Below are 14,504 nucleotides of genomic sequence, written 5' to 3' on the forward strand. Positions count from 1 at the left end.
ACAAACAAACACGCATGCACGCACACAAAGCAAAGCGATCACAATACATCCTGGCGGAGGTAAAAATATAATGATTATATATATGATTATATAGGGAAACTTGCTTTCCCTTAACTTTGCCTGTATAGACTTAAAAGCAAACAGTTTAGGAATTTTGTAATTTACTAAATCACCTTGATGTCTTATTAAAACAAAACAAATTACTGACTGATACCTGTCAGTATTTTACTATTATATATTATGTTTTTGGAGTAATTTTACTGCTTCTTTAATTGTCACTTTTCAGCTTTGATGAAGCATTTTTTGTAAAAACTGAAACTTTAAAACCAACTTAAATACACTAACAGTAATTTTAATAAATAATTAGTTGATCTAAATACATTTATTTATTTATTTATTTGGGACTAATCAGGGACTAATTTCCATGTGTAGTCCCTAGGCAGGTGACAAGAAAGACAATTGACAAAAGACTAAACATCATAAAAACACACCAAACAACACTGTGAGGACAATCTACTGATGATCACAGGCTTGGTTTTCCTTCATCTAATGTTGTGATTTGAAGAAGGCATATGACTGTGAGTCTCTTATGTTTGTGGTAAACTGTACAATATTTAGGCCCAGTGACTGAAAGCATAGTCTGTCTAAAAGTAGTGTGCCTGTGTGGCACGTCACAGTCTCCTCGAGCTGTGGCCCTGGTGGCCATCCCGCCGACAGACTGGGATTAAATCTGTCAAAAGAGGAGGGGCAAGTCCATGCAAGCATTTTTATCAGGCAAGCATTTTTGAAATTCACAAAATTATTATTTTAGTCATATAAAATGACTTAAGATGTTTTAACAAATTCCAGTAAAAATGATATAATAATGAGGAAAATGCAAAACCCAAGAAGACTAATGTTCTATTGAAAAGTAAGGATTCATTTTATTATTGGTTATTAGTTGTTGGTTTCAGTGATTTTGATTTGGCACTTAAAATATGACATAATATTTACACTGTGTTAAACATTAATTTCCTAGTTTGATACTTGGATTATTTTTATGTACATTTTTGTTACTTATAATACTGTTTTAATGAATCAAATCTAAACTTAATCTTATAATTTAGTGATAATGCAGATGTGTAGGAATTGGTAAATCTAAATTATTTTTGTTAATTATTTAGTAATGCATTTCACAGTAATACATTTACATTTAGTAATACATTTGAATTGTTTCACGACATTAAATATACGCAGTAGTTTTAGATGTCACTTTGTTGTCATGAATTTTTTTAATGAAGTGGTCACAATTTTACAGTGCAGCTAATCCTAGAGGGGTTTTAAAGAGTTAATTTAGTTTTTATAACCCATAAATGAACACTTTATATAACATCCATAAATTTAATTCTATGTAGTGTTCAACGGACAGGAAGGGAATGAATGAAAGCTGTAATCTGAAATCTAATGAGTGAGCAAATGTAGCTGAGTATAAAGTATAATATATACATCTGAGATATAGTGTAGAGAGTTTTAACTCGATGAACTTGTGTAAATTAAACACAAGTATCCTGTACTTCAGTTAGATTCCACCGCGGCAGTTTCCGCATACATTCAACCATCTGTCGCCATCTTGTGTCCAGATGAAGACACAGCACCAACATAAAACCAGCGGACATGCGCAGTGAGGAACAGTCTGGGCTGGGCTGAGTGGTGTGTGTCGCGGTCCATGGATGTATTGAAGTCAGTCACGTATCAAGAGTCGTCCCATACATTTGACGCCCGGAATTAAAACGGTGCGTCCTTTTTTTTTTTTTTTTTTTTTTTTTTAACCATGACGCAGACGTGGCTCATACTGCTTCCCTCCTGGACTGACTGTAGTAAAGGAATCCCACTCCTTTTATGGAAGCAATGGAATAACAGAGCATTTAACACCAGTTTACCTGCTGCTGTTAGTTGGAAACGTATGGAAAATGCAGTTAAACTGAAGAGGAGGGAGCGAAGAGAGCAACATGATCCAGCCAATAAGAGCAGGCTGCGGGGTCATCATGAGGATACACTATGTTTATCACAGGAGGGAGATTAAGGACAGATGATGTATTTCACAACAGAACAACACAAGATACACAAACAGAGCCTCATTTACATTCAACAAGTCTATGCGCTCTTTATTACAATTATTCCTTAGCTTTTTATTATCATGGTTCATTATATTTCCTAAAAGCCATGTGCTGTAATTCCAAAACAGCTGGTTTATGTTTTGGACAAATTGGGCAATTTTATGCGGTAATTTTTTGCCCGCGTGCCAACCGGAATAGAAAATAACAGGAAATAAACGCTGTTTTAATTCTCTTTTTTAAAACAGTGTAAACCCTAATGACCGACCTGGTAAACCTTTAATACTGGGCAAACAACTATTAATGATTAACTAAGTCCACCCTGGCAGAATACTTCCGCATTGAAACATGACTTCACGTATGAAAAATGAAATAAATATTTGAAACACTGTCTCGTGCTCCTGTGGTGTTTCTGCCGGTGGCGGCTCCTCCTGGACTTGACATCCCCACTGTGAGCTCTGACCTGATGCGTTTGAGTGTTTCTGTCGGTTCAATGTGACCCGAGTCCGCCATACCGTTATGATAGGGCTGCACGGCTGCAATTTCTTCAGACCGGAGCGCGCGCGCGTCACGCGTGGAGCGCATAGTGTGGATCAGATCAACGACAGACTTTCACCGTCCGCGAGACAAGTCACTTTGAGCTCGAGCCAGAGACTGCACTGAAGGTAACGTCCAACTGCATTTACTTCATTTAATTTTTATCAGGATATTTTCAGGATGAATTGGACAAAATAGTCATTAATGTGTATTTTACAGGAGTGGCGCGTGCATTAGGACAGAATAGGGTGGTTATAAAGGAAGGATCCACCGTCTTCTCTGAAAGCGACATTACTTTGAATTTATAGTTTTTATTATCACATACCGACTCATATTAGTAAAAAGAAATGAGTAGAATCACCTGTGTGCGCAAATAGAAACAGAGAGTGACATATTTGGAGGTAATATCCATAACCTACAGGCCTAGAGGACACAGCTATTGATAAGCTATCAGCCAATATCCTTTAACACCTGTGTTACCTATTTACTTTTGCAGTGAGACGATTATAAGACTTTTCTTTTTAATACCTGTCGGCTGTGATCTCATACCATACTATTTTTTACGCACTCTGAAATGTAAGCCTTTACTGGAACCAAAGACATTTCTAGAAACGTCCGAATTGCCGCATGCGGCAGAACCTCTAAAATCCGACCCAAAAACAGCCCTGTGGTAGAAGGTGGTGTTCTGCGCATGTCAGGTGTCCGCTCATTTAAACACCTGACATTTCAAAACCTGATGGATGGATGGATGGATGGATGGATGGATGGATGGATGGATGGATGGATGGCTCTGTGACGGACAAACACACAAACAGGATGTGCTCTGATGTTCACTTGACACAGGTTAAAATGGCTGAGGACATTCAAACCAAACTTGAACATTATCGCACTGCGCCCTTCGACGCCAGATTCCCGAACCAGAACCAGACCAGGAACTGCTGGTCCAACTATCTGGGTAAGAGGGCTGGTCCAGGTCAAAACAGTTAGCCCATATGTGGGGTCCAGGCATCTCTGTAATGCCAATAGAATAGAATAGAATAGAATAGAATAGAATAGGATGATGACCAAATCCTAAACTGTACAGATATACATTTTGATGTAATGTCTAACTAACAAAAGAACAAAAATAAGCCCAGAATCTGTTCAGTTGTCATTCAGATCATAGATTAAAGCCAATGAGATCAGCCATATACTGTTGATCCAAACATTTTTGCTGTCACTATTAAGCATTTTCTCCGTTTGCTGAAAATAAAAAGCATTAACCCGTCCCTTCCCACCTATTTTATGTTAATTTTACCAAGTTCCAAAGTTTATAACTGAAGAATTGCATGGCCAAAATTTAACCAATGACACCTCATTTGAAAGATAATAGCCTCTAGTTTCAATATTTAGTAATTTTATGGGAATTGGCTAAAATACACTCTGAACTACATACATTAGTCCCATTAGGTTTGATCGCTGTCCAAAAACATAATGTAAAAAAAAAAAAAAAAAAGTAATCAAATGTTTCAAACAGAATACCTAATCAGTGAGTAACATGTGACCTTCACAACTTTGACACTAATATTCACATAACAGTAGCCAAAGGGAAATTACTGAATTAAAATGTGCACACACTTCTATGTAAAGCTGTCTTAAACCAGCTTGAACTCATATTGTCTCAATATGTGAGAAGTGCAATGAAGGATAAACCACTGTCCACACTCAGACAGTGTGATACCAGGTCATCCTAATAATATAACATTACACAGAGACGTATGCTGGTGAAAGTGCTCTAGTGACTGATGTGTCCTTGTCCTAATCTAGGACGGCTGGGCCAAGGTCTCTAAAGGTCATGACCTCTGACCTTGTTTGTTCATAATCCAGGAGATTTAGGCCACTCACAGATGACAGGCTGTGCTTTTTTTGGTTCTTTTTTTTTTTTTTTTTTTTTTAACATATTCATTGTTGTTGTTTGTCTATGAACAGACTTCCACCGCTGTCAGAAAGCTCTGGAGGCTAAAGGCGTCGACACTGCTCCTTGCGACTGGTATCAAAGGGTCTATAAATCCATCTGCCCTCTCTCCTGGGTAAATACTTTTTCCACATCTGAGCTTCTTCATGAGATAAATGTCTTCCACAAACACGGGCGAGTTGATTCTGCTGTACACAGTGTTTTTCACTGATGTGGGCTGAGCTTGTTTGGCAGAGTTCAGAAACCTTTATCGTTCATCACATTCCTGAGACCCCTCTGTCCTGAGAATCCAGAGTTTTAGTCCAAAATTAGAGACGACAGATCCCCTTTCTAAATTAATCCTCTGCCTCACAAAAATAGATGACAGTTTGGCCCATTTTGGGTTATTTATCTCCTAAGCCTATTCCTCAAAAATAAAATCTGTTCCATTATTTGAAGGATTGTTTATAGTGAAGGTGTGAAGTCCAACTATCACAGATGATACACTCTGGATTAAACTCATAACACAGCTGGTGTTTCTGACTTAAATGAGCAGACATTGATGGAACTAATGTGACTCTGAGGCTCATGGTTAAAGTTCTGCCAGTCTCTGGGCTTTGGAAGTCACAGTCTGGAAGAGAACAGACATGGTTCTATTTGTGGTAAATATATTGTTGTGGTGGTAAACAGTCTCCAGTAACTGCGATATTTTTATAAGAAAGGATTTGAATACATCCAAGAGTCTCTCATCCAAGGAACATACAGTGCAAAATCAGGAAAAACACAAAAAAAGGTCATAAATACCATAAGAAATATCAGTATACCCATTAAGCTATTTATCCTATTATTGTATATCTGTTTTTATCAGTTTTATATATTCTTATTTTTACTAGTTTTAGCATATCTTGTATTTTTATCTACAACTTTGTACAGCACTTTGCATTGTTTTAAATGTGTTATATAAATAAACATGACCTTGGAAACAAATGGGACATTTTTCACACATTTGGTCATTCCACCTGCTAATAAAAGTCAAACTATTCTTCTTAAAGCTGTGGGGCGGTTTGTGCCAAAATTCCTGTAGTAAGACAAGAAAAACCTGCAGAACATGTCTGCTCATGGGTGCACATAGTAGGCATATAAAACATGGTTTAAGTTTACTGTCTTTACTTTTACACACACATTTGGATGGATTTGCTTTGAAATTCTGTGAATAGTACAATTAAAAAGAATTCTCACAAAAATGTATACTTTACATGCCCCTCAGGTCCAGAAATGGGATGACCAGCGAGGAGAAGGGACCTTTCCGGGAAAAGTCTAAAAAGAGTGGCCTCTTCTCATTCGCAGCTGCAAAGATTGAACCTTGACAGCAAACTGTTTGTAGAAGTAGTTGAAGAGGGAGTGGCTCTGAAACCACTGTTCCTTTACTGATGCTCTGATGTATGGAGCACACTGTATCTAAATATTCATTCCTTACAAATACTGATAAATGTACAGCAGAGTCTGTATTAAAATATCTCAGGATATATTTATGGAGTACAAATGTCTTGGTTTCTTTATTTTTACACTGAGTTTTTACATCCCAGGAGAGTTAAGAGTTGATATCTAAACACTGGAGGAAAGTCATTTACCCACAATGAAAGAGCTTTGATTTACTGTTCAGCTTCATTTCAGAAAACAAGAGAAAACTAATAGATGAAAGATAATTCAAGGTTTTTATTGATTCAAATAAACCCTACGACAAATATACATATTTAATCGAGATTAGAAAAATAATTAAATATTGTAAAACACTAAATGTCACATGTACAACAGTTTCCAACACCCCACAGAGCAGGACTGAGTTACAGAGTAATGAGTATTGTTGCTATTGTGAACATGTTGAACTTAAATACATAAAACTGCATTTCATAGATAATTCCTCGTATTGTGTGAGGAGTCTGAAATGGCGTAGAATGAGGCTCGACGAAGCTGTTAAAACTCTTCCAAATGAAAAGTATCCAACGCTTCGAGGTGACAACGATGGCTGATGCTGAAGAGAATTTCCCATGCAAGAAGATATAGTAAATACTAAGTGAATAAATAGCACAACACCTACCGACTATTAAGTGTTAGAGTGAAGGTAGAACCATTAGTGTCCCTTTGTAAAGATCGGTTTTCTCAATCTGAGGTAAGTTTTATATTATTTGCATATAAGAAGTTGCCTGTTGTCTCAATCTAATCTGGTAAATTTCTACTATTTCCACCCTAATTTCTGATTTTACAGGCTCAAGAAATGTTTGCCTTGAAAAAAAAAGAAAAAAAAAAAAACACCATTTAACCCCCTAAAATGCAACTTCTATAAAGGTCACTTGGATTGCAAACAATTTTTCTTACTTGGTGTAAAGCAGAAAAAAGTGCTAATCTCATTTTCTAGAGCCAAATATGTCAAAGTTTGGAGATTTAGCTTCTATTTTCATTATATCTGAGCTAAAATGTATGAAAGTCAATCACTGAAGTTTACTTTTTTCAACTGCAATTGTACCGCTTATGCCATCTGTGTATAAATCTTCCAAAGCACTTCCCTAAGTAAAAGCATTAGGCTTTGAAATAAATTAGCCCACAGATATAAATAGTTTGTAGATAGAAATGAGTGTCTGCATAGCCTTACGGTTGGGTGGTGCAGTGGCGGGAGCGCTGATCTGCTCTCATTAGGCTCGTCAGTGGGTAAAATTCGTTAATAAAAGTAGCGTCGGCCACATGCTGATAGCAGTGTGTATCCATGTGGCCTCTGAGCTTTTTTTTTTTTTTTTGCTGTTTTTTTGAGTACTTACACACCACAAAGCAGCATTTAATAATAAATAGGCAGCACAAAAGTCACAAGTAGCAGCCACAGATATAGTGTAGAGTACTAGGCACAGTAATAGGGCTGGAAAAATGCAGCCTCGCAGGTTTCTCCTGGCACTGTGGGAGGGGTGAACTAAGGTGACTGTACAGTACGTGTTCAGAATAACATATCTGTCGGGTGTGTTTTCACAACGAAGACCAGGGGGAGTAATCCAACCATAAAGTGGAGTTCACTGTGTGTGAAAACATACTGTGGTCTGTGTAAGATCTGTCTTCTTCAGTGTTGACAAAGTGTCACTGGTGCTGCTTTGGGACTTAATGTAAAGGATTATTTTTAATTTTTTTTTATTTTTACCAAATCACCCACCAGAAAGACAGATGAAACAGTGGACCATTGCCCCCCCTTTCTGCTCCTCTGTTTGTAGAATGAGTCCATCAGTCGGACAGTCAGTACCTCCTCTTTCCATGTTTGCCGCCGTCAGTCATACAGGTTTTAGGTCGAAGAGCTGCAATGAGGCAGAAAAACAAGCTTTTACATGACAGCGGTATCTGAGTCAAAACAATAAGAGACGTTACAGCGAGTAACACACTGTCAAGGAGCATGGGATCATGGGAGTCGTTTTTTTTCACACCACTGCTGATGACATTTATCTGACATGACTCATATAAAAAAACTTGTTTACAGATACGTTAATGTGTTGAAGTTGTGTTCATGATACTTTTAGTGACATATTCATATCATGTTTTTTCATTTGAACAAAATAACTCCAAGTCACATTAACCCATAAAGACCCAAACAGCCACCAGCAAACAAGAGTATCTACTGATCTAAAAGGTTTAATAACTATCGATCCACTAATTCTATCAATCCATGCAAATAATTGGTGTAAAATACAGTTTGCCATCTTTTCATAGTCATCAGATATGACCCACTTGGACGTTCAGAGGCTCTGTAGTTACCGAGGAAACACCGTTATCTTGTACAACACTGATTCACCAGTAAAACCCATGGAGCTGGATCAATGACAGTGGATGGACACACTTAGTTTATGGTCAGTTAATGATAGATCTTACAGTTTTCTCTGTTTTAAAATAATAATCTTTAAATTTACTTTAAGTTTTCATGAACATGTACATGATCAATGAATTAAATATAGGAAAATGCATGGTTTATACTGGAAAAAAAGTGGGGATAATATAATAAATGGTGATAAATGACTTGTGAAAGATTATATACAGAGAAAAATTCATTTGGGAACTGCCATAAAAGTAACACTGGATCTTTATGGGTTAATATGAGTAAAAATGACATGATGCTTAGTTACACTCTGAAATAGGGAGGCAAACTAGTTAAATTGTACTTGCTTACTGTCTGTGTTATTACACCATTTAATGTCTGAGATTTAAGCTGAAGGAGCTGAAATCCAGAGGAAGAAACACCAGAACAAAAATACAAAAATACAAATTCATATTGTTATGGAAAAGTGGTGTCACTTTTCCAAGTTCCCCATGTTAAGACAGAGTAGAACAGTAGAGTCACCTCCAGGTCACATCTGACAGAATCCGATCAGTGATTGGTAATTACAGCTGTCAATCATGTATTTAACCCACCTAAACCTGCTTGAAAAACCCCGTGATTAAACAAAATTGGGGGCATCACAGGGTACAGAGGTATTTTCTACAGCATGAAAACACATCCCTGCTCCTCACACTAAAAGTCATTATGCGTGTCTGAAATCCTTGACTTTATTAGAAACTATAAGTGTTGAACTGAACAACTAAGTCCCAGTAATAAACACCTAAATAAATAAATGTGAATGACTGAACATCAAACTGAAAGTCATTAGTCAATAAAAGTGGAACAGAACATCAGCCTAACTGTAAAAAGTCCAACTGAGTTCAGAATCAACTTCAGCCGATACTGAAAAATCCCTCAAATGTGTGACTTTCTTTCTCGTACTTGTTTTTTTTTTCAGTTTCTGAAAATGGTAAAATGGTCATTGATGTTGACAGTTTCTAATCATCTGATCTAAGGACTGCACAGCCAGAAATTAGTGTCTATACAAGGTACATCCACCAGTCGACAGAATCCATAACATAGACCTCATTGTTTTGGGGTATTCTTAAGTGGAAATGTTCCATATTACAGCTTCAACACTGGGCTACAAATTTTTGGAAATCATCTGCTTCAGACATAAAAATACAACATTCTATCGCTCATTCATTGAATTTCTAAATTTGACCCAATACTGCATCTTTAGCCCTTTAAACCCCACTTTAACCCTTTAAGACAGTGTTTTTCAACCTTGGGGTTGGGACCCCACATGGGGAATTCAAATGGGGTTGCCTGAAATTCCTAGTAATTGATTAAAAAAAAAAACCAACATACTAATAAAAAATATATGATGAGTTGACAGAGACAATCACAATACATAAAAAACATGACAAACTCTGAAGCTGAAACTGAAGCACTGTGGTACTGTTTATCTTTCAAATGTCCATTGTGGTCGGTTTCAGATGCTGCAGCTCTTTCATAATTCATAGTTTGAGTTATTGTTGGTTCAGTTTTAATTGTCAGCCTTGTAAATCCAAGCTGGACTGACTGTACATATCCTGACCAAGGAAAGTAAAATTCTCACTTTGTGCAGTAATCTACACCTGGCTTTTCTGCCTTCGTCCATAATAATATACATTATATAGACTAAATGCCATCTAAAATTAATGTTTATGTACAACATAAATTAACGTTTATGTGCAACATAGTATAGTTTATGTGCAACATAGTATAGCAAACTATTACATGATCAAAAACAAATTAATTTTAGCAAAAAAATGTCTCCATTTTGAAAGTCTGGGGTCACCAGAAATTCGTGATGTTAAAATGGGGTCACGAGCCAAAAAAGGTTGGGAACCACTGCTTTAAGACCTAAACATCTGCTGTTGACCAAAAGCACCTGCTGATCTAAAATATTTAACAACTTTTGATCCACTAATCCATTCAATACATGTAAATAATACAGGTAAAATGCAGTTAATGTCATCTTTTCCTGGTCATCAGATATGATCCATTTGGACGTTCAGAGGCTCCGTAATGAACGTATAAACACTGCCATCTTCTACAACATTGATTCACTATTAAAACCCATTTGGTAACACTTTTTATGTTAAAAAAATTCAAGGGAAGGAATGCTTCTCGGACCAAAAAGAGTTTGTTCGAGGTGCTCTTTGGAAAAAGGGATTCATAAAGTAGATATCAAACTGAAAGAAAAATCCAAGGCACTCTCTTTAAACATTAAAATGCCTTTATTAACATGGCACGGTCTTATCTAGACCCTTCTAGTCTAGATATGACCGTGCCATGTTAATAAAGGCATTTTAGTGTTTAAAGAGAGTGCCTTGGATTTTCTTCCAGTTTGATATCTACTTTTTATGTTCAGTTGATGACATATTTTTTTGAAAACTTTTTCTTAATTTTTGTCAATAGCCTTTGAATTTACTCTGTGCTTTTATGAACATGTAAATACAGGAAAATACCTGACTTTCACTAAAAATTGATAAATTAGACTAAATGACAATAAATCACTTAAATTTAGAGACAAATCTCTTTGGTAATTCCAATAATAGTTGTAAGTCAGGGGTAGGCAACTCCAGTACTCGGGGGCCGGTATCCTGCATGTTTTAAATATTTCCCTCTCCTAGCACACGTGGTTCAATTAATAATCAGCTCATCATCAACCTCTGCAGAAGCCTGATAACCATGTAATGGCTTCCAGGTGTGATGGAAGAGGGAAATATCTAAAACATTCAGGATACCAGCCCTCGAGCACTGGAGTTGCCTACCCCTGTTCTAGGTCTTCAACGGTTTACCAGCTAGCATTTGTGATTACATTTTAACTTAAAGAGGTCATATTTTGCTAAACCCACTTTTATTAGTCTTTGGTTCATTTATTTGTGTATTTGGACCCTAACAGCTCATAAAGTTTAAATTTGAACCCTCCAGGTGATGCAAAGCCATCTTTATATTCATTTCGGCAAAAATCAAGTGGATTTCTACAACCTGTTTTAATTCCTGCTTAATTTGTTACATTTTATAACTAGTTACGTCACAACATTTGCACATATAAGGCCAAGACTTCCAACAAATATTTCTTCGAGTAAGACATAATTGTTTGTCAGCAGCAGCAGTTGTAGTCCATACTGAAAATATGTCCAAACTTCAAGTTGATTATCTAAAATGTTCAGTTGTAGGTTGTATTAACGAACATAAGTGGCTGAAGGGGAAGGGGGTGGGGGGTGGGGGTGAAGTGGCTTATTTGCATTTAAAGGGCCAGCGCTCAAAACAACCTTTCTGGTGTCATTACTCAGAAATAGGGTTGAAGATGGACCTATGGAGTTGAACTAATGAAGAATTCAGACCCAAGCAGAGCATTTACAGTTTATGTAGACCACAATGAAATGTTTTAAAATGCATAATTCCATTTAAAAAAGCAAAATATCACTCCTTTAATTTTTCTGTTTCAGTGACTCAATTTTGGGATTATTTCACTGTTTTTATATCATTCGATCTGATCTTTTAATCCTAAAATCCTCAAAGCCCCGAGCTGAGTCTGAATGTCCGTCACTCACCTGGATCTGCCGTCTGCTTCTTCTTGTTGTGATGGACAATCTGGTTCTCATTGGTCATCTTTACATCCTGATCCTCCACATAATTACTGCAACAAAGCAACAAGACACACATAGACAACTTTAGATGTTAAGACACGTTTACGGGAACTTGGAACAGGGAACAACACAAAATGGAGGGCTGACTGATAACAAAGCTTGAAGCCAGCGGGGTCCAGGCCTTGAGACCAGAGATGGAGCTAAAGAGAAAACGAAGGACAGAGAAAAGGGGGAGGGAGGAAGGGTGGGGGGGTCAGGCATTACAAGTCAAGCGTGTGGGGAGAGTGTGGGATGGTTGGGGGACAGCTGAAGGCACTGGAGGAGTCTTCATTACAGGGATTGACCACAGGGAGGTGCTGACACGAGGCTGTCAAGACTCTGTTACTCACTGTTGGTGGTGTCTTCTGCCACGGGGGCTGAAGTAGAGAAGAGCAAGGACTATTTAAAACAAACTACCACTTTGGACATGTCTCACCTTGGTCAATATAAAAGATTTACACTTTTATACATTCTTTTTTTTTTTTTTTTCTAATACTTTACTTACATAATACCATATACACATAGACCAGAACATGGCATGGAGAAAAGCATAATGCTCGAGGTGAGGCAGGAAGAAATTAAATACAAAAACATAAATAGGTAAGTAAATTAAATAAATAAAAGTAAAGGAATAAACAAGAGAAAAAAACAAAAAATAAAATAAAATAATAAAATAAAAATAAATAAATAAATTACAACTTAAATTTGTCACATAAGGCTTTAGTCTTCACAGCTTTAGGGTTAGTGCAAAAGTTAAGTGTGTCTAGGTAGGATTTTAAATAAGATTTAAAGACCACATAGCTGGGTTTCTGACTGGCAAATTATTTGCATGTATATGAAATTTGGCTAATAAGGAAATGAGATTAAGAATAAACACTTTCCGAACAGGCAAATCAGTAATAAAGAAACCAAATAAAATATCTTCAATTTTGAAGTTAAAAGAAATATCCAGTTTTCTATTTAAAAAAAGATTGATATCACACCAAAAAATTTGACAAAAGGCACATTCCCAAAACAAATGAGTTAATGTTTCATCCGAATTATGACAAAATGAGCAAAAAGGGTCGACATTGATCCTATACTTTACTAAAGCTGAATTAACTGGATAACACCTGTCTAACAGTTTTAAAGATACCTCTCTCACTTTATTCAAAATAAAAAACTTCCTTGGTAATAATCATACCTTTTCCCATTCCACATCAGAATATAAATTACTCCAAAAAAAGATGGAAGCTGGCTTACAAATTGTATCCCTTTGAATCACTTCTCTAATGCATTTATTATTAGTTTTTTTTACTCAAGAATGGATCTAAATTTCCTATGTATAATTCTGATTGCGCAATTTGAGGGGTAATGGTTGTTGAAGGTCTAATAGTAGAAAATAGCAAAGTTTTTAAACCTGAAGGGATAGCATCAAACACAATTGCATATTCTCTTGGGAGTACCGGAATTTTATATTCTAACAAAAATTCACTATAAGTAAATAACTGACCTTCCTTGTTAAACAACTGACAGACAAGCAGTATTCCGTTATCAACCCAATTCTTTAAAAACAATGACTTAAGTTTGAAACATATATTCTGGTTATTCCATATATCTTTTATACATTCTTATGCCATTCTTACTGAACCCTTTAGCGTTCAGTGACATCACAGTAATATATGAGGCGCTGAATGTCAACTTTCCATTTATTATCAGAGGTTTCTGCAGGTTTCAGAGACAAAATTAAAGCTCAGTTTACAAGTGTTTTGGAATGGCTCAGGTAAAGGTTGAGCTAAGTCCATTGCCAGTGGCAGGCTTTCATAATGCAGCATCATTAAGTGTGGTTCTCAGTATTGATTGGTTGTAGCTCAGGTTACCGTGACGTCCAGCATTATCATCAGCTCTTCTCCTGATGAAATTATATATTGATATCTTGTTTTTTTTCTCTGTGTATTATCCAACAACCGCTCTAAACAACAGGACCACTCCAGGAATAGACAAGAGGAATTCTCTGATCAATACAGTAACAGATGATTACTATCCTCATTCATATTTTAAGACACAGCTACAAAAATCCACAGTAGTCAACATTTAGAACAGAGGTAAAGACATGTTAGTATGGACATGATACATCCTCTTGTTTTTCACCTTTCCCATGTGACTGTTATGTCTTTATACCCAAAGGTCCTAATTTGAGGGCTTCCTTCCACCAGCTGCAGCAAGTTTCAAACAAACACTAAGCACTGTTCTCAAGCCAGAACTTGTTAAATTCACAAATACTGTTGTTGTTTTTTTTTTTTTTGAAAGAGATATTAACAGACATGATTTTAACTTATTACTACAGCTATCAAAATTAAGGGATTTAAAAAACCTAATGAAATTAATGTACTTTTGTGCATTGACCCATGATCAGTGTTGGACAGCATTATTTG

The 14,504-nt window shown here is 36.5% G+C and overlaps 2 protein-coding genes across 5 annotated transcripts in view; one reads left to right on the plus strand and one right to left on the minus strand.

Moving 5' to 3' along the window:
• The first annotated feature begins 2,611 nt into the window (after nucleotides 1-2,611).
• On the plus strand, nucleotides 2,612-6,099 carry cox6b1 (cytochrome c oxidase subunit 6B1). Its single transcript, XM_030122277.1, has 4 exons — nucleotides 2,612-2,758; nucleotides 3,474-3,585; nucleotides 4,599-4,699; nucleotides 5,831-6,099. Exons 2-4 carry the CDS (start codon nucleotides 3,480-3,482, stop codon nucleotides 5,882-5,884), a joined length of 261 nt encoding a protein of 86 aa, XP_029978137.1. The 5' UTR covers nucleotides 2,612-2,758; nucleotides 3,474-3,479; the 3' UTR covers nucleotides 5,885-6,099.
• Nucleotides 6,100-7,066: 967 nt separating this feature from the next.
• The window catches only part of katnip (katanin interacting protein), a 43,761-nt gene continuing 36,323 nt past the window's right edge, over nucleotides 7,067-14,504 (minus strand). For all 4 annotated transcript variants that reach the window (XM_030122273.1, XM_030122270.1, XM_030122271.1 and 1 more), the window contains 3 exons: nucleotides 12,441-12,467; nucleotides 12,016-12,101; nucleotides 7,067-7,895 (listed from right to left, as the gene is read on the minus strand). In XM_030122273.1, the coding sequence (XP_029978133.1) occupies nucleotides 7,837-7,895; nucleotides 12,016-12,101; nucleotides 12,441-12,467 (172 nt within the window). In that variant the 3' untranslated portion in view covers nucleotides 7,067-7,836. The remainder of the gene's footprint in view (nucleotides 7,896-12,015; nucleotides 12,102-12,440; nucleotides 12,468-14,504) is intronic.

Source organism: Sphaeramia orbicularis, chromosome 19 (genome assembly GCF_902148855.1).
Source record: "Sphaeramia orbicularis chromosome 19, fSphaOr1.1, whole genome shotgun sequence".
Lineage (NCBI taxonomy): Eukaryota > Metazoa > Chordata > Actinopteri > Kurtiformes > Apogonidae > Sphaeramia > Sphaeramia orbicularis.